The sequence below is a fragment of the Gavia stellata genome, chromosome 21 (genome assembly GCF_030936135.1).
Source record: "Gavia stellata isolate bGavSte3 chromosome 21, bGavSte3.hap2, whole genome shotgun sequence".
Lineage (NCBI taxonomy): Eukaryota > Metazoa > Chordata > Aves > Gaviiformes > Gaviidae > Gavia > Gavia stellata.
The window spans coordinates 16,655,139-16,676,432 of NC_082614.1; the positions used below are offsets into that span (position 1 = coordinate 16,655,139).

The 21,294-nt window shown below is 45.8% G+C and overlaps 1 protein-coding gene across 1 annotated transcript in view; it reads right to left on the reverse strand.

Annotated features, from left to right (window-relative positions):
* The window catches only part of TTC28 (tetratricopeptide repeat domain 28), a 195,634-nt gene that overhangs the window by 49,269 nt on the left and 125,071 nt on the right, over positions 1 to 21,294 (reverse strand). The window contains exon 7 of the mRNA XM_059827937.1: positions 2,851 to 3,358. Within this exon, the coding sequence (XP_059683920.1) occupies positions 2,851 to 3,358 (508 nt within the window). The remainder of the gene's footprint in view (positions 1 to 2,850; positions 3,359 to 21,294) is intronic.

The following is a 21,294-nucleotide window of genomic DNA, read 5'->3' on the forward strand; positions in this document are numbered from 1 at the left end:
TCCTCAGTCCATTACCTTCTGCTTACCGAGTCACAGAGCGCATTGTATCTCCCTGCAGAGCACTACAGCAGCTGGGCTATGTTATATTCTTGTCTGTCTTGCTAAGCATTAGATAGTACACTTAAGAGAGCTTTCCATCTAAATCACTAAAATGCAAACAGAAAATTTCTGTTGCTTCAGCAAAGAGGCCAACTCTCACATTCTGGCTTGGAAACACACATTTAGATACATTTTTTTTGCCTGTCAGCATGGTTATTTTGATGAGGTTTTGTTTTGCATGTGGATTAGATGAAAGAGACAATTAAGACTTGACTTTTTAATTGGTACTGGATGCATTTTAAACAACAGTAATACACTTTCTCAACAAGAACTGCATGTTCTCTTTCTCCAGTATAACTTAACTCTGACAGAGAAGACATAAAAATATAGCCAAATAACAGCTGAAACGTGAGATCCTGCACTCAGAAGCTAGGAAAACTATTCTAATACAAAGTGTAGAGTGACTGAGTCAGCATACCAACTGAAAGTTATATTTAGGCTTAAATCCAACACAAGAAAAACATTCTCTGCTGCACCAAAACTCTTTAGGTTTTTTTGGTTTGTTTTTTTTTTTAACAAAAATTTCTGGAATTACATGCTGAAAGCATCATTAAATACAAAGCTGCTGTAAGATTAATAATGGTATTAAGATGAATTTTCTAGTCCCAACTTGACCGATTTTGAGCCAGCAAAACGGTGAGAGAATTTAAACCGCAACTGAGTATTGTGAAAGGTTGAGGAACAAGAGCAAGTTGCTTCCTTTTGCAGTAGTGCTTGTTTCATTCTGGGGATCAGACAAAGCTACTACAGCCAAGTATCAGCACTTGCAGTGAATTGGTAAGCCCATCTCATCTCAACATTTCTGTACCAATTTGTTGGGTTTTTTAGTGATGCTGAGTAGCACAGAGATACATTGAACATACAGGCAATTAGAAGAAATGCTACAGAACTTTAATTATGCTCTTTCTTCTAGCAAAAGAGCTGTGGCCTGACCAATGGCAAAGGGCTCACAAAACCAGGAGGAGACAATAGCAAAAACCCAGAATGGCTTATCACCACACTGATGTAGGAAAGAAAAACAAAACAAAGGGACAACTTCCATTTCCCCAGACTGCACTTCCTCACAGTTTCCTGGATTTGCTCAGAAAGAATTGGGGCAATTCTCCAGAAAGCAGCAAGTGCTTCAGAGGGGAGGCAAATGAAAGTGGTTCTGATCTCTGGGTGTTTGCCAGCGCTGCTCAGAGCACGTCCACGCCCATTTTATAGGCACTCATGGGTGAACACAGCCTTGCCATCTCCCAGTAACTACGCCAGCAGAACAGCCTGCACACCCTCTGGTCAACTTCCACTGGAAACAAAACACATTAAGTTAAGCTTCAGAGCAACAGGAACTTTCCCTCAGTCCTGACCATGAACTGGGAAGCCAGTCCGTTCCCCAAACATAGCCAAGAAAAACGTCTCCACCTCCCCTACCAAGGACCTGGAGTTTACAACTCCCTCTGCTCCCTGCCTGGTCGATCCATGGTCCCATTGCTCCACGTGGGCACCTCTGTCCCTGTCACAGACCAGTGGATCCCTCACATCTCTGCATGTCCCCAAGACCAGCCCCACGCTGGCAGCAGAGACGGGGAATGTACTTTGTGGTTTGCTAGATGCATCTGCTGTTGTTCTCTGCAAAAGCCCTTACATAAATGTTAGAGGAAGCCAGATGCAAGGCTTCATACCCCCAGTCCTCTTGCCCATTGAGCGCTCTGTCACGCTAACAGAAATGTTATCAATGCTCACTGCTCACTAATGCTAAGCAGCTTTTGCCTCACAAACCTATTTTGCCTCACGTTTGCCCTAATTTGTGTAAAGGAGGAGATTCGCAACACTAATTAGAAAGCTAGGACTGTTTTGTTTTCTCCAGTTCACCTTATCTTCTTCATTCAGCTCCTGAAGACTCAGCTATTAAGAGAAATGAAGTAATTAATCAAGTCCTTTTCAATTACCTGCTGTTGATAACATCAGAGTACAATTAGCATCTACAAATGAACCAAGTGCCAACTGCCAACTAGAAACAGAAGCTAATTTACAGCGTGGGGTAACCTGCAAGAGCTGAGATTCAGGGGCTGCCAGCAAACACATATTTTATTATACCAGCAACAGCTCTGTTCTGCCACTCCCAGCCAGCTGAGAACACATCCTTAACGACAGCTGGAACACCAGCAGTGCAAACACCGCATCCCATGGCAGAGATGGAAACGCATCTTTGGTTGCTTCCACATCTGGCACTGTGAAGAAGCAGCAGGAACGGACTTCACTTTGATGTAATTCAGTCCTTCCCAGCCCGCCAGCAGGATGCCAATGTCACTCCTTAGAAGAACATGAGACTCCTACACTCTACTAATGTGTACATTCTGAAGATAAACTTAGTTAGGATTTGACCCATGTGTCTCCCAACTTACAAGACAGCAATATATTGACATACTCAGCTGACAAGCTCCCAAAGAAACAGGCAGGTAATAAACCACGTCACTTCTTGCCTTAGTGCAAGATTTACATTTATTTCTGACACCTGAATAGCTCTTCAAATGCACTTTTCCTTTTCACTTCGCTTCTGCTATGAGCTTGTGCTTTCTGGTGCCTTTCTGAGCAGGTTAACAATTGAATCGGCACACAATCTGCCAAGTGCCTGTTTAATTTATGAAGACAGTCTGGTGAAACTGAGGTAACTAAGAAGATAGCACACAGCAAACCTCCTGCATCCTGGCAGCAACTCTGATAGTCACGGCATTTCCTGACAAATTCTGGTGCACGTCAGGGCCTTACCTAGATTGGAGGAAGCTCTGCCTTCAGCAGCTCGGTCCTGTAGGCTCTCAGCGATGTGCAATTGTTCTTCATGGTACTGCTTAGCCCTCTCCAGATCCTGCATACATCTAGCTGCATGGCCCAAGCCAGCATAAGCTCGCATCTCAATGGCCTTCTCAGCCAGCTCCTGGGCCAACTCTAACACATAGTTGTGGTAGGACATGGCTTTGTCGAAGTTTCTCCGGTAGTGGTAAGCGCTGCCTAGGTTGCTGTAGGCTCGAGCTTCCTCCCGCTTGTTCCCCAGCTCCTTGGCGATCTTAAGATGCTGTTCATGGCACTGCACCGCATTTTCAAAATCCCCCATTGCAATGTACACTGCTCCCATGTTGCCCAGCTCCCGCGCTTCAGAGAGCTCATCTTTGGACTGCTTTGCAAGGAGGACACACTGCTTGTGGCTAGCCAGTGCGTTTGGGTAGTCCCCAATGGCTGTGTACACATGGCCCAGACTGCTCAGTGCTGAGGATGCTGCCTGCAGGGATAAGAGAGAAAAAGTAAGTACAAGTATTCATGGAAACAAGTCAGATGGCCCCAGTCCTAGAAATCAAAGCCACAAAAGGCCATTCTGGAAAAAGAATGTGACTAGCAGCTAGAAAACCTGCTCTCTGCAGTTCTTCTACACCGCTCAGGGCAGCTCAGGTGGAGGCAGCAAGAACAGGGTTGACTCAGGAGAACAGAGCTAGGATTATCTCTTTCTCTGAAGTGTACAGTGCATCTATGTACCTGCTAGAGAGGAAGGACAGCACTGCAAAGATGCAGAGACCACCGAGGAAACAGAGAAAGCGATCGCTGCAGTAAATTGCACTCCAGGACCAGCCTGAGCTGTCTCACAAAGCAGCGCTTCCCCTGTAAGCAGCCACACCTCAGGTCACCTCTTACGACTACTTTAACATCTACACCAAGTGCTGCTAACACAGCAAACAATCCTGCGTATGGCAGCTCTTAAGAAAGCAGATGAATAATGATATTCACCTACAGAGAACATTGTAAATGAATGCTTGCCCTGTTCCACCCTCCACCCAGTGAGCTCACGTCAAAGCAACAGACTCTTGACACCCTGCAGGCTGATGCCAAAGCACTGTCAGAGACCAGCAGCAGAACGTGTAACTAGACTTAACCATGCTGCAGGCTGAGCCACTATGAGGACTCTGCAGTCTCTCTTTCCAGGCTAAACAGCCGTTGAATACCTGCTGCTGGAAAACTTACACACTTGCAGTCAGCACTCAGCTGGGAGAAGGGAGATGCCTCTGCTGCTTATCTTGCAATACCAGTAGGCCAGTGTGCAGTCACCAACATCTCCACAGACTTCTGCTTGGGCAATCACACCACGCTCTGAAGAGCGCAGTTCTTACTGTGCAGCATCAGGGTCCTTCTAGCACAACATCGTTTGTTATTGAGCCCCAAACAACCTTGGGACTGCAGCAAAGACAACAGTATTTCAGCAGCTGGAGCCTCTTTTCCCTGGGACATCTTAAATAAATATAGCTCTTTAAAAACCTTAGTTCTTACCGCTGAGAAAAAGCTGTATTTAACAGAACAAATTATCCAAGAATCAGATTCTTTTGCCCACTGCCATCCTCCAGGACGCAGGCCTTCCTTCCACCTGGCAGAGCCAGAACATACACAGCTGGACAGCAGGGCAAGGAGCCAAAAGCAGGGATGTATTCCTTCTACCTAATGCATATCTGCTGCCTCAGGATGGCTGTTCACTCCAAAACCCTGACCCTGCGTCCTCCATGGTCCCTGCATGTGCATTTCCTTTGCTACTCAGCTGCTGCTGTGACCCAATTCCACAACAGCCATCTTTTCCAAACCTCCAGAAAGGAGCAGTCAGGGTGAGTGACTGCACAGACATCGGTCTCACCCCTCCCTAGCACCCTAGCTCAGGAAAGATCCAGTCCATCCTTTCACCCGAGATGGTGACACAGCATCTCAGGATACTTGTCCTTGCTCTTTGAAATGGCATAACCCTGTGCTACCAATGAAGAGGCAGCCTCACTCTTTTCTAATCCTTGGCTGTGCGCTCCCAGTGCATCCTTTGGCTAGTGTTCCTGTTCATGCAGCAGATTCCGAGCTCCCCAATCACCTGTTCAAATTTCCTATTTCCTAACAGGCAAAATCATTGCACTGAGCAGTGTAACAGGGGAAGAGCAGCTCAACCACAACACCAGGCTACAAGCAGGTGGGGGCCCCTTCAGCTGTTCCAGTGCTGGGAAAAAAGGCATGCTCCCTCTGTTCTTTCTTTCCGAGCTCAACCACTGGAGCGACCTCTGTGGCATACTTCTATTTTATTTTGCTACTCCTCTCTTGCTATGACTTGGACAGCCCTCCAATGCAACTGATACTGGTGCTGTTTAAGAAGCAAGCACACTTTACCTTCCTGGGTGTAACATTCCTAGGCACAATACCAAAAGCTCTCTCATGAAACAGGATTCTGTATGGTAAGTGCAAGCACTTACCATAGGAATAGGTGCAACTGAAAGCACCTCGCAGGTCATGCCAACCAGCTATCTCCAATTTGAACACCACGGAGGTGAAGAAAGGCTTCAGTGCAATACCACTGATAAATACACCAGCCTAACCCTCGGGGAACGCAAGGCGAGCTGTAAAAAGTGAGCTTCTTGCTCTGCACACGAGATGTGACTCAGACCACAACTCCCCAGCAAGGTTCAGACAGCAAGAGAACCTCCAGGGTTAGACTCACTTAAGACTTTGTAGATTCAAGCCTACCTCTCTTAACTGTTCTAAGCAGCTGCCTCTTCCATACTACCAGTGCACAGAAATGCACACTGACATCAAGGTTGGAAGGAAAACCACTTACTTAAATTAAGCAGCTGGAGTAGCTAAGGGATGGTAGTGGCTCCCCATCAGTGGCCATGATAAACCTCTCCAACCCACCCAGCATCAGACCAGGAAGCCCTGCCACGTTTTCCCTGCAAAGTCAATCATCTGCCTCCAGGAGCTACAGGAGTTAGAGTGCTTTCCCTCACCCAGGGCATTCCTTCTGGACACTTGCCTCGCCTTGATAAACTGGTATGTTCCTGCTTGTCTCCCACCTGCAGACTGGCTATGCCTCACAGATGCAGGATTTTAATTTCTTTCTCCAAGGCAAATGATTAACCTCTTCCTAGCCCCACTATCTAGAGATCAGATATAAAAAGAAAGCGATCAGAAAAATCTCTCCTGCATGAGGAGAGCTGGCTCAGCACCTCTCAACTGGAACCACATTTTGCTATTGAAATTGTGTCCCTGAAGAAATGAGCCTTTCATGACTTTCAAAAACAGTAGCAGGAGAAACCTTCCTAAAGATTACTTTTACTAAAATTACATCATGATTGGAAGAGTAATGGTAAGTCAGGAAGATCTATGGGCCAGAGGAAGAGGCAGAGAGCACAGGTGATAAATTATTTTTGTGATCAACAGCATTAACAGAATAATATTTCCACACTGAGGAACTGTAAACATGCTGTGCTGATTCAAATTAATAGGGAAACTATCTTTCTTTTCTGATACAAGAACCTGAGGTGACAGATTAGCTATTAAACAGGATTTATAGGTCATAAGATAGAGAACCTATAAGGAAGCTCTCCCTTGGCCAGCTCCATAAATAGCCAAGCTGCATTTGTTCTCCCTGAGGTATCCTTTCAGGCAGCTTAATTATAATGGAAGAACTGCCAGAATTCAAAATGTCTTAAATTTTTTCACTTAGTGCTGCAGATGAACTTCATTCAATGCAAGGGACAATGCAATAATAGCAGTGGCAGCAGCTGCTGTTAAGAAGCCCTGCAGCATCCCTGCAAGGCCACGGTGCTACTCCACGTGACAGTGGGACGGGAAAGCCTTGGGCTCAGTCCCACAGATGGTGAGAGCAGCACTGATTTCATGCTGCTAATACATGCTATCACGAACTAGAAATAAGTCACTTTTGCTGCTGTAATTACCGCAGACCAGAGAGGGGAGCAGCTAGCAGCAACTCTTCAGTGACATACACCCTAGTGACAGGCTGGGGACAAAGCTACTGAACATGCTGCCACATAGCCAAATGGTTCCTTGGGCTTGGGAGATGTTTCTCCAACAGCAAGCACAACAGGTGGTGTGAAAAACAGCTAAACACTCCAGAAATAAATGACTTGTAGCCTCTGCAGAAGCACAGGCACTCATGAAAGGAGAAACCGGCCCTGTCGGGATGAGGAAGCCAACACTAGTTCATGCTGGTAGCACCAGAGACATGGGGTCTCCAGCTGGAGACAGGCTGGACAGACAGGCATCCTGCAGGATGGCTGCACGATGGCAAGGTGGAAAGGATGGGTTCTTCTTCAGGCACAGGCACTTGGCTCAGAATATCAGGGACCAAAGCCATATTCACTCCAAAAGTTACTTCTGCAGGACACCCTGCAGAGCACTGCCGGTTCACTTCACTCGTACCTCCCGCAACTCCTCTTCCCATTGGAAAACTCCATGTCACCAGCCAGACCTGGCATCCAGCCAGCCGCCACAAGATGGGTGCCCAACAGGACAGTGATGCGTCGGGAAGGGACCTGGACCTGCTGAGCGCAGCAGCCATCCGGGAGGGCTGCAGCTCCTCGCTCCTGGAGGGCAGGCGCTGGCAGAGGTCCCAGCACCTCCTTGGTGCTGCCACGACAGGCCAGGCTGCAGAGGCAGGACCAGCTGCCTCTGCGCGTGTGGCAGCAGGCAGATGTGGGATGAGGCCCTTCTCCATCTTGGTCGGACTCGCCACGGCATCAGGGCGGTTTGGTCCTGGGCGGGCTCTTGAGCAGTGCAGTGAAGTAACTTTTTGGCTGACACCCGTGAGGAAAGGCTCTTGTCTAAAAGAGGGTCTGAGGGGGCCTGTTATGAGGCTGCTACGAAACCAACATGAAAATTTTTGCTCTGAATTTTAATCCATTTTTAGACAAATCTTGATGAAGATTAACATATACATAGTATTGAGTCATTTGCAATCTCATTAGGAAAAAAAATGGAAAAAAATACATACACACAGACCTCTTGCACAAGCCCAAACCAAACACTGTGTGGGGCCCATTACAGGTTTCAAGGTGCATCGGAGTTCCCTTCATCTTGCTGATGAGCCACACACTCACTGCTGCACAGAACAAACCAGTAGGCCGTTTTAGGCAAAGTTAAAACCCAGCACAATGCAATCAGCAGAACTGATTCACCAGCCTCAATTAATCCTGGAAGACAAGCCACCACCACCAGCAGCACTTCTGATGTAACCGGGAAGAGAATGGAAATGTCTTTCTGGAAAACAAGGAGTCAGTGAAAACTGGTGTCTCCTTGGGCTGCTGAAAAAAAAAAAAAGAAAGTGGACATCTATGCATGCAGATTGCTGAGTAAGATGAACTATGGCAAAGAGCCATCTAGACAGAGACTCAGATGATGTCAATGGGCTATGGCTAGGGAAAAGAGGCCTAAATGGAAAGCAGCAGATCTCAGACTTTCTGTGCACAAGAGAAACTTGCCAGATGCAGAGACTGCTCACACTGTACATGGGAAGAAATCTTCAGGAGGTCTCCTAGACTGGGAAGCGGATCACAGGAAGTGAAATTTGTGTGGCTGGAAATGTTTATTCTCAGGGCTCCTAATCCCTTTGCTCAAGAGCATTTCCAGGTTCACAGTAAAGACCTAGAATGAAGGGTACAAGCTTGGCAACCGTACTCAAGGCATGCAAAAAGACTTAGCTTACAAGTCTGAGTGCCCAGGGCTGGATCGTCCAAACCAGGATGTGGGAGGAGGGTAAGAGGAGCAGAAAAGAAAATTAAGTAGGAGACAAAAAGAGAAATGCAAAATGAAGGGTAAAGGGTTGACAAGAAATAGCCCAACTTGATTAGAAAGATGGGGCTGTTTCCAGAGGCTAGGCTGTTGCTCCACAGACAGCTAGACAAAGGCAGGAAGGCTGCCTCTACCCTCTGACGTGGCCTTCACACCAACACTCATGTGTTTTATTCTGCAGCAGCTTCCACTGTTAACTGATCCAAGTGCTCCAAGAGAAGCACTCCTCAATCATATTGGAGTCTGCAAATGCAGAGCCTATGGCACTTCTGGCTTCCCCGGGACTGCTTGCCTGCGGCATCTCTTCTCCTGCAAGATAAATATCAGTACTCTCTATGTGCTCGTGGGGGCAATCAGTGCAAAGGCTGTGGAGCTTGACATTAAAGCAGTGTTTAGGAACAATTTGGTGATTACATCTGCTGGGGGATACGAATGACTCACTTCAGGCGATTAGTAATAGGATTCTAGAAGATAAATTCATCACTGTATACTTAATAAAATCCTCTGCATCACAGGATCCGCCGGGAACTTTAAGTGGCTCACACATTGGGCCAACAGGGTAGGGGTATTCCCATATGCACTGGTGCAAGAGTCAAAACGTTGCAGTTAGAGTACAAGGTTGACACTAGCTGTGCATGTGAAACAGACTCCAGCTGTGCTAGCACGAACCTCTGCTTGGTAGCAGGGTGATGGGAGACTACAGCTTCATACCAGTCGGGTTTTGCATCAGCAAACAAAGAAAATCAATGCTTTATGTATCTGACAAAGACAAATTTTACAGTGGGGATTGCTTACACCTCCAATTATGCAATTTATCACTTTAATAGAAAGCAGATTCTTCTGCCACTGAACTGAGGCACAGAAGGGAGTTCTGAAAAAGGTTTCTAATTGCTATCTTTTTCTCGGGAACAACAGCAAACTTAGGTTTTTCAGCTGAATAAGGTAAAGAGTCTGATGTTAAGCAGATGTGCATCACAGAATGACAACTAATAGGGACCTGGTGACTTGGAGAGATGCATTTCTTAGGTATTTCACCCTTAGCAGAGAATGGTCTTTTCCCAATTATGTTACATTTAAACAATTCTTTAACTGATTGCACAGCCTCCTTAAATGAAAAAAACACTGTATAACAATTCTAAAATGGGCAAGGTGAAAATGCTCTGCCCGGTATGTCACTATAAGGTAGCCTTAATCCCCAAACACAGACACCAATTAGGATTGATCAGAGAATGAGCTTTTACAGCCAAGGTGGGAAAATCACTGGCATGGACTAAGCATTTGTGAAATTCAAAAGCCTGACTGCAGCATGCTTTTGCATGCTGTCTCTCTCCACTTCCATTCTCCCTCTGGGCATGGGATAATAGCAGTGCCTGATCGTAGATGATGCAGTGGAGCTGTATCCAAAAGATCAGCCATGCATAGTCATAACATCTGTACTCAGGACAGTCAGCAGTATGCTCTTGTTGAGAACCAGAATACCGCGTGAATGCAAGCAAGGTTTCCCGGTTCATGGAGTGTGTTTTGGAGGTGGTGAGGGGAAGGCAGCTTCAGCACACACACTCACAGAGAAATACTTAAATCTGAAAGCATTAACAGGAGGAGTTCTGCTGGCTTCACCATAAAGAGTAAAATCTCACTGTAACTTAAATCAGTGTAACTTTTCTGTGTAGGAAGTACAGAGGTTAGCTTACAGTAATGCAACACTGTGTAAGCATCTAAGCTCTTTCTGTATGTAAGCATGTAAGCTCTGTTTGTTTTATAGCTATGGGCTATGTAACTGCTGTGCACACAGGTGGGACAGTAGCATAACAGGGGATGAGTACTTTCAGGACCTACCAAAATGATACAGTGGCTGCAAATTGCACTTTATCTCCACTTCTATTAAGCCCCTCTATCATTTCCTCGGAACCCACTGGTACTCCACAACTAGCCTTGGAGATCACTGATTTATATACTAATGCAAATTTCACACCCAAATACAATAGGTGCCCCATCAACATTCAAAGCTGCCCTTCCCTCCTCCCTCAAAGGTGAGGCTGATGTGCCAGTACCACATTCAGCTTTTTCCTTTGTGTGGCATGCTTTTGAAAATAAGAAAGGAAGTAGCAGGCAACATTCTCCTCCTGTACATTATCTGTACGCAGAAGGAAGGAACGGATTTGCTTTTAGGTAATTATTTTCTGGGGAGAAAAAAAAATACACTGGAGTCAATATCCCTGCCAAATCCAATTTATTTGTAGAAGGTCTCAGTCTTTCACATAGAAACTACCAAAGAGTAAACCCCAAAGAAGCCAAAGCCATGGAACAGAAGCACTAGAATCTGAATGTCTGGAAGGAACTTTTTAACTACTGCTAACTGAAAGGGAATAACCAGGAATTAATGACAATAGAAAAACACAAAATATGCAGAAGGAAGAGATAGCTCCAGTCATCTCTTGATTAATGGATTAAATCCACAGCTCTGCAGGTGTAAAGGACTTGCTGCTCATGACAGAGGCTGCCATGGGTTGTGCTTACAATCCACTCCCAGCCCTCTCTTCCCTTACTTGGTTCAGGAAAATGACAATGTTCTAGAGGATTGATCATTCTTCCTATTTCATGGCCAAAGAATCACGCAAATTATATGAATCCAGGCAAATCTGAACAGCACCATGGCTCAACTGTCAGGTTATTCACAGTCAGTCATCCTTCTGAAACCAAAGGCTTCAAAGCGAACACTGACTTTCAGCTGCTCATCGGGACATCAACATACCAACGCTCTGGTGGAAAATCCATTTACTCAATCTCCTCCATTATCATTTAGGAGCTAGGTGTCCAGTTCTGCCTAGAAAGCTTGTAAAACCAAACCTGAGTTACTCCTTTAACAGAACTGCAAATATTCTTGACCAAGTTAGCAGGGTTTTGCTGGAAAGCAAAAGCAGCAACTAATCCACACTGATATCCATTTCTTAAGAGTAAAACTGCTTATCACTCATACTGAAAAGGCTGTTCAGGTTCACTGTGCGAGCTGGCGCAACACCACTCACTATGCAAAGGCTGGGTACCCAGGAGGAGCGTGCTTCTTTTCTGGGGTGGGCTCTGCAGCACTGAATTCTCATTCCACAAAGAAAAGGAAGTCACACAAAATACACCAGCCCAGGAACACTACAAAGTAGACCTCAGCATCAAGTCTAAGCATCACCTGGGGCTCACATATCTTTATCCCAAGTAGCCAAAATCTGGCAGCTTTCTGGACATAGTCTAAAAGGCTCCTATGTGAAATAGCTTTTGGGAGGATGGCTGACTTGACGTTTTTAGTGACGATGTAAGAAAAGAAGCCCTCATTTAAAACTACAAGCTTCTCTGAGATGGTGACACTGAGGAGTGACTCATGTCCTAGTCAAACTCAATCCTGGAAGAATAAGCCAGCACAGTACAAACTTGGATCTCACAGAGCCCAGAGAAGCTCTTTGTGCAGGCAAAGAAATCTCTGACTCCTACAGTGGTGTGCTGACCTGTGCCAATCCTAATACTACTCTTGCTCATAAAGCTGGATACCACTTCACTGGAAACTCAATACGGGAAAGCTTTGGCTGAGGTGGGCCTTTTGAAAACCCAAAGAGCGCTGCTCCGTGAGTTGCAGCTCTTAGACAAGTTTTCTGCTTCATTTCTTTTCTGCAGTCGGGTACAGGCCTCAGTAGAGTGCTGGGTTTTGCAGATACTGTGAGAGGTAAGTAAAACCAGAAGACTGCATTTCTTTTCAGCTAAAATCCTTGTGCTATGGAGGTCAAGTGGGGACATTTAAAGGAGATCCTCAGGAAGTATTACATTTCCCTTTTGAGTCACAAGTCCAAACAAAACAAAGCATATGGCCTTTAAGCGCATTCCCAAATTTCCTGCACTGGTCAGATTTCCCTTCGTTCTGCTTAATCCTATCACATTTGAACTGGACAAATCTGTGTGAATCCAGTCAAGCTAACTTTCTCTAAAAAGAGCTGCTAAAGACAGAGAAAGGCAAAGAATTTATGCTGTCTTATACAAATCCAACTACTTGATGCTCAAGCCCTATGGCTGCTCACATCACTGAACTCATTCTCTCACCCATGCAGGTAATTCAGTCTAAGATGTAATGCAGTGCTAGCGCCCTAGAAGACCCAGAATCCTCAAATGAACTCATATAGCAAGTGTTTTCCTAGCAGCTGGTACTAAGCCTTCCTCCAAGAAAGCAAGCCTTCCTCCAGGGTATGAGGGAGTTTGCCCCAGGATCCCTAATGAAGCAAGGCTACCATCTGCAATGAGAGGCTGAAATCAATGAGGCAAAGGATAGCACTGCAGTTTTTAATGAGGGTTTCAATGTATACCTACATCACAGGTCAGATTTTTGAGTCCCAGTGGTTAATCAGAGGCCCCTCAAAGAGCAGCTGTTTGAAGTATAAGTATTGACGGGAACAATATGAACTGAAAAGTATACGTCTGTAACTTTGTACACCCAGAGCCAACCACCTGGGCCAGACAAAGACTGGACTTCAGTGAATTGAACAATGCTGCAAAAAGTGTCCATGAAGACATTCTACAGACTGAGTCAACCACAAATTCTCATTAAGCTGAAATCGCAACACCTGCAGAACCTGAGACTTCAAGGGCAGCAGGGGTAAAAATAAAGCTTCTGTCTGATTAGGAAATCTGGAAAACCAATCTGCCCCACTCTCACCTGACTCTGTACTGGCTGCTTCACACCCCTTCTTCAGCAGCCCTCTGAGGAGGGATTCAGCAGGCCTGTACGACCCTGATCTGCTCAGCCAGGTCCTCCTAACAAGTGGCCAGTATTGAGGCTTCAGTTCTATAAATCAGATCACTCTCAAATCTAGTACAAAATCAGCAATGGTTCTGGAAGACATGAAGCAGGATCCTCAAAAAGCCAGGAAAGTATGAGCGCCTGTCTCCTGGTAAAGCAAGCAAACTCTTTGGTCCTACACAGACCTGAAGATGACAACATTGCTTTTGGTGTAAAGGACATGTGTCTTATAAAACAAGAAACACTCAAGCCACAGTTAGTCTCAACATAGTAACGATCGCGCACACGTGCTGGGATGCCCTATGGAGTCCCTTCCTCCTGCAGCTCAGTCTCCTGGCTGATCCCTGGAAATCCTCTTGGGCCCCTCCACCACTTCAACTGCCAGTCGGGAAACTTCTGCCAATCCAGCCAATGGTGCATCTAGACTGTACCCATTTCTGACAGCACAGTACTGGAAGGCTGAGGGCTGAAGCTGCACACTGGGCAGTGAGTGACTCTTCGCAGCTTCCTGCCCAGTAATAATGAAAATACATATTAAAACTGGCTTGAGATCAGCAAGAAGGTTCTGCGATGCTAGGCTTTATCAAAGGGTTCAGATTAGACAACAACTTTCAAAGGAAAAGTGACCTTTTCTTTCTGCAAGTATCCAGTCCATGAACTGCAAGGGCCTGATCTTTACCAGTTTCTGGTTTCTGCAGGTAATTTTCCACTGAGGAACTGACACTGGTCTCTCACCTCTTTGGAAAGCAGGGATTGGGAGCAGCCTCTTGCTTGAGTGCTTAGCAGCCTCATCAACCATTCTGTTGTTTGTAAATCCTGTGTAAAGTGTCATGGGATTTGGAAAGCTGTTTCTCACGCACAGGCTGAATCAAAAACCAGCTTGTCTGAATTTCTTGAAAGTACCTCCAGGACTCAAAAGATCCCCTAAAAGAGCCCCAGAGAAAAACAGAAGGCATAATGGAGAAACAAGAGTGAAGAGGTAATCCCATGCACTAAAAATGTTTATGAATACAGATGCACCACAGTCACCCATTTATCTTCTTGATGCTTGACCTCCTGCAAAGTTACCATCTCTGCAATACGTACTCACAGTGTATATGCAACGGGCTGTAGTCTCCTGATGTTCTTGTGGTATCACTAACAAAGAGACACTAATTTCTTACCAAAAGCTCTCACATCGTTTCCAATCTCTTCTCTTTAAAAAGTTCAAGAAGTGAAGACTATTTGCTGTTTAATACAGTAGCAGTGGTCACACCCTAAACTTGTCATCCCTGCATTTCTATTAGCAGTGGCTGCACTAACCACTAACATAGATTATCAATTAGCAAAGCCCTCCTCGGCCTGCTCCTTAGTTGTGGAACTCCAGTCAGATGTGATAAAGCTATAAGGAATAAGGTATATTCTCCTCTTAGCTTTTCCTGTTCATGTTGCTACAGGCAGCAGATAACCCACTTCTGGCAGACAGCTACATAATAAATTATTTTGAAGCAGTGGCTTCACTACAGAAGAGGAAAAGGGACAGAACATAGAAAAGCAGAGAAACAAATACCTTCTCTGCTCATTTTCTGCAAAGCTCTGTCGCTTACTGCAGCAAGTACTACTTTCCTACTTTTGCCTCTGCAGCCTGTTTCTGACATCTTAGTCAATATTTTCATGCATGACAAATTGCTTTAGCCTGAAGACTCTTTGCAGTTCTCATTTGTGAGGTATTTATATCCTGTCCTCATTTTCCAGACTGTTTGCAAACATAACAAGGTAACTGTGGTCATAAGATTTTCAGATTTTTCCTTTCTGAAAATTTGGCAGCCCCAGGGACAGACCACCTCTTCATATGGCTGAGTCCCACACAAATGCCACAGGCAAAGAAACTGCTGTGGGGTCCCTCAAGCTGCAGATAATGAATGAATTTGATTCTTAGCACTCCATCTGAGACTGATGATAACGAAGCACAAACGAGGAAGCAAGTGACCAGGTGATGATCACTTCAGGATGTACAGCAAGAAAGAGACAAAGTTGGGCCTATGAGAAATTGTATTTTAAAACACCTGAAAGCCACTTGAATGCACTGGAAAAGGATCACTTCTATGAATGATAACCCATGCAAAGCTAAATTCTGCATAGAATAGGGGCAGCACCCAGCCCACTGTTGGGCACACAAGTAACTAACGATACATGAGCAGAAGGGTAAACAGAAGGGGTTTCTTGGCAGCAGTTAAGATACTGCTCAGGAAGAACAGGCAGACACAGAAAGAGCCTGTTTCACTATGCAGTATGGAAGGACTGGGTGTGCTTTCTATTTTCCCAAAGATGCGCTACAGAAATCAGAACTTAATATAAATGAGATTTTGCAAGCCCATGTTAGCTAATCAGAAGAGTCTTTACCTCACTGCATACATTTCTCAAATTCTCTTAAAAACTATCAACAATTGTAAGGGGGTGGGAAATCACACACATGTGCAAAGTTTCATCCACATTAAGCTCGGGCTGTGACTGGGAAGTGGAATGGGGTAGTAACAGACCATCCCATCCCACAAGACACGCAAGAAAGATGGGCTACAGGACTCTAGCTGATCTTCAGTGAGCTGGTATCTCATGAAGCCTTCCAGGATGGCCTGAACCATGCCAAGCCAAGAGAAGGTACAGCATGGTGTACTGCTACACAACAGAAGCCCGACAGCTCAGATGTGACTGCAGGGACTAAGTCAGTAAGGACGAACAGCCTTCCACCACCTTCTACACAATATCTCTCCAGCCTGTACAGGTAAGGGACAGGGAGGTTCACCACCCTCTCTGGTAGCAAAGGGCCAATGTTTCTGGCTGCTTTATTGTCCCCACAGCCCCTTTTTAGTGGATTATGCTCTTTTCCAGTTGTTCTCCTGGCCTTCTCCACACTAATACAGGATGTAGCATGTAGAACAAGACACTTTTGTCAACGGTTCACTACAACACATAGCTATCAAGACAGAATTGCCATGTAACTCATTAGCAGAGTCCGAATCAGCCCCAACCCACACTTAAGAGTTGCTCATCACATAACTGAACATTTATGTTAAAAATGCACTGGATGGATCACAAGCGATATGGACAGTGAAGAACAACAAATTCATGGAGAAAACGTTCTGTACCACAGAAATACCATTCTTTGTTTCCTGAATGTACATGGCAGTACAGAGAGACTGCACTTCTGTTTGCTACATGCTAGCTAGTCCAGGTTTTTGGTACAGGCATACTGTTACCAGTATCAGGTCAGAAAAATACTTTTTCCAGAACCTCATCACACAGTCTGAACAGTTCCTGCTCAACACATGTACCCTTAGCAGCCACAGATGTCTCCTGCGGCCTGGCACATACCAGGGTGCCAGCTGTGCCTGCCCTGAAGGGAAAAGACAGACCCCTGCATGCTCCAAAAATGCAATGCACAGGCTCCCCTCTCCCTTGGGGGCCAAGCAGCTGCAATGGGACTGAGGAAGCTGTTCACAGCTGGAAGAGCAACTCTCTGAAGTGACTTGGCTTGCTCTGGGGAGAACTGCAACGACAGAGTTGGGCGACAGCAGAGCAGCACCGCTGACTCTACAAGGACACGGCACGGCACAGCACAGCCACGTGCTGGAACGTGCAGGCTGCTCGCATCCCAGCTGTGAGGTCAGGCACTGGCACTGTGGTGAGGAAAAGCTGTGCTTGCTGTTGAGCATGAGCTCTACTCCAGCTTCATCTCAGTGACAGGCTGCAGCAGTGCGAACCTGGGGGAATTCTACACAGCTTGTGAAAGAACTCTGGATGCCTGACAAGGTAACCAGGAGGGGAACCTGGCCCACAACTAACCAGCTGCACATGTTCTGATGAGCTCACTCCACACTGACGTGCCCTATGATGGTTTCTCCAGAGAGCAAAGGTTGCACAGATTCTTGCTTCCAGCCAAATCTGCAGCACAACTACAAGCACAGGGACCCTCGCAACTGAAGCGCAAACAGTTGTAATTTCATCTCTGGCAGGAGCCCTGTGGCTGCCAGCACAGTTCAAACACAGAAATCATTCTGGGCCAGGAAGGGATACAGGCAGCCAGCCAGGGAGGCACTCCACGTTTCGGACAAGCTCTCGTGACATTCATTCAGAAAGAAATTCAGCTAGGGGCACACATACCTTGCTCAAGCATGAGCCAGAGCTGATACTACGCTGACATGTTTGCTCGGAGCGGTTCAGCTTGCAGTGCCAAGGGTGACCAGTTCACGGCACCAGAAGCACCCCGGGATTTGCACAACCATCCCAGAGCAGGGCAGCTCAGAGCACTGCAGGCAAGTTTCAGAGCACACCAGAGCACCCCACAGATCGTATTTTAGGAAGAATGAAGACAGAGTCGCTCCTGAAGGACAGTTGTGCCACTTCTAACTCAGACTGTGTTCCAGTCTTTTTCCTTATCTAACTCAGCAGAATAGATATTTCTAAAATAATTGGCAAGGAGCATGAAAAAAAAATATTCTTTTGCCCTGTACCATAATGCACACAAGGAGTTCAGGCAAAAGGCTAAATACTTACAGCTTTGCTATTTACTGAAGATGTGGCTTGTACAGAGACAAAGCACGGCAGGAAGGACACCTGGAAAGCATCTCCCGTTCCCTTCAGGAAGGGGCAGAAAACCTTGGCTTTACAGAACTTACAGATTTCAGTAGAAAGGAATGATCTAGCTTTCCTTCTGCATCTCCTTCTGGAAATGAAGAGAAATTTGATCTCTGACTTGCAGAGCCTGACAGTAAGTAGCTGTAGTTTACAAAATGTAGAAGCTTTATGCTGTGTTTCATTGCTGGCTCAGGCATGCTTTAAAGGGGACTGGGAAAAACTACTAGAATTGCAAACCTAAATAACCACCAGCGGCTGAGCTGCACACAAAGTATGTTCAGAAAGTTGCAGAATCTGCAAATTACCAACTGAATCCAGACACTGATTATGTCTGTCACAGCAATCATATTTCACTAACGTTCCTTCTCCAAAGATGCACAGCAGCCTGTTATCCCTGACAACCTTCCATCGTGACAGTCCTCTGATGCCAGCAAAGGCCTCTCATTGCAGTCAGCTCCATGGCAATGCTCTCTCTGCAGTGGAAAGTGTAGCACCTAACTGGCTTCTTGAGTCTCCTGGGCTTTGAGCCCATGGTTTCTCTTTATAATGGGAATTTCTGCATTCTGATGTTTCCCCTACCACACAAGAACTTTCATAGATATGCAAGAGCAAGGTGACACAGAAAACCCATGAAAGCCTGCTTAACAAACAGCCTTCTTCTATGCCACTTAACCACCCAGTTCTAATTATCATCTTCACCATCCCCTTTTCCTGCAAATAGTCAGCCTTTCTGAAAAAAATCTGCTGAACCTGCACCAAACATGAACTCTACCTTACACTCGTTCTAAAAAACCATCTTGAGACAGTAAAATCTAGTTCGTCAGTCTGGTTACCAAGCATATCCACATGCTGCAGATGATTCTCAGAGCCACATATGCTCATGGAGATATCCAAGTGCAGCAGCCAGTGGCCATAGAAACAAACGGACAGTAACAAGAGGGCACTGAGCCCTAGCCAGTTTTGCATCTATTCCTTCCAGAAATAGCTGCTTCTAGATGGGAGGTAGGGGGAAATCCCTACAAAATCAGGCCAAGAATGATTGCTGCAAGCTGTTAGGCATCCTGAGTCAACACAGGGGCAAGCTGGCACTGACGAAGTCCGTTAGTCTGTCCTCTGCTCTCCTCCAGGCCCCACCACCCTTCCTGCAGTCACGCTCCCTGAGAAAAGGGGCAGCAGAAAACAGACTCAAGTCATTCAGCTGCGTCTTCATCCCAGCCCCAGGGAGAGTTCAGGGGCTCAAACAGTCCTCTTCCTCACCCAATGCCTTCTGTTCGTTCCCGCCTAGTGAAGACGGATGCTGCATCTTTAACGAAAGGCCCAGTTCAGCTCCAAATGTGCAGGCCAGCCAACACACAGGAGCTGCCAGCACCCAGTGGCTTTCTGGCAACGTCATCCTTCCCAAAAGCTCAGCGCTGGCAGTGCACTTTCACACAGGCATTAATTTTATTATGGTTAGTTTATGATTTTGCCTTACTGCCCTGCTATTTTTGAATGTGGGGCTGTAATAGAAGGCGTCTGACAGCCCAGGAGAGAGGGGAGTACATAGCGGAGTCCCTGCATTATCAGTGGCCTCTGCAAGACAGGATTTGAGCACAGCCTATGTGAGGGTTTGGACACTGAACCTGAGGAGGGGCTCCACAGCTTTCCTTTCCCTTTCCATTTCTGCTTGTCAGTCCTCGCAGCTTCAAAACATTCCCTCAAGTAGTACTTTTCCAAATGAAATGCTTTGGAAGGAACACAGGTCCTTCCAAATGGTCATCAAAAAGGGCCACTCCAACCCACCCTGAGAGATCATCCACCGTTAGCTCTACCTTGGCACTCTGGCCTTACAGAATTTGTAACACAAGCCAGTTCCGCACACCTGCGGAGCAGCTAGAGACAAAGAGGAATAGGGACACAGAGGACTAGCGTTACAGGCATCAAAAGCTTTCACATTTACTTTTTGACTCCAGTCTTTCCTCTGACCCTGGCATAGCTCATCAACTGCATTACCCTTGCCTAAATCACAGCTCGTGATGTGGCACCAACACACACTACATGGGTTACCTGCTGGCTTTCAGAAGATCACATTACCTGGTGTTAAAAATGAAGTAATTACTTCAAAAATATAGTACAGACATCTGCATCTCCATTATTAAAAACAGATAGATTTGTACTGCAAGACAACTAACATGCACTAGCTATATAAACAGAGGCAAGAGACAAACTGCACAAGACGCAGTGAATTCCTGGTCTTTCTTCTGAGTTTGCAGTGGCACAGACAGACCCGTATGCGCCAAAACTCTGCATGAGAGCTGACACCCGACTCTATCCTCGGTATCACCTGTCTGGTTTCTTGCAGCAAAAACAGGGGCAGACTGAGTATTCAGCTGTCACACCCTGAAGCCTACCATTAAGGAACCAGGCCAACAAATTTGAAAACAGGAACTTGTAACTTCTGCAATTTATGATTTGAAGGGTATGGCTTCTCTGGCATCCTTAGGTTCTTGAAAGATGAATGACCTTGTAGTACTACTCCTAAGATGTAATAATGTCTTGCATTGATCAGGTAACAGGCAATCTAGGAGACTAAATTCACCACTTACTTTTCCTGGGAGATGATCACAGGACAGAGATTTTAAGTTCAGTGTCAAGTTCAACTCAGCAAGTTATACTAAAGGTTAAACTTGATCCTTTAAGTGAAACCTTGCCTTGCTACCCTGCTCCACCCTACTCACGTGTACAAAGTCATTTATATGAAGACATAGGAATTCATTAGCGTTTATCTTCTATCTGGACTTTAAGTAATTATTGAATCTGATCTTCTGTCCCAACATCTCTCTCTACAAAGCATCAATTTGATTTATTCCCTGTTTTGAATGGAGATACCTTCAGTCATTAGTACTTAGCCACATTGTCACAGGTGAGCCCTGTCCTGTATATTTAATCTTGCGTGGTTTTTGACTTGGCAGAGGTAACCTCCCTATGGTAACTCTGTTGACTGGCTTAAAACCAATTCTTCTATCAGAAATCCTGTACTAGCGTAACTGCAGGCCTTAGTCCTCTCTGAGGAAAAGCTCACAGACTGCAAGCTTTTGATGCTTATCAGAGCCACCTTCCGTGATGGGCAAAAAACAATGAGCTAAAATAACACAACCCCAGTCTTCCCTCTTAACACAATCTGTCACTCTTCCTGCTACACATCACAAGTACCTTGGCTGCTGGTTTAGGGAACCTCTCTTCGTAAA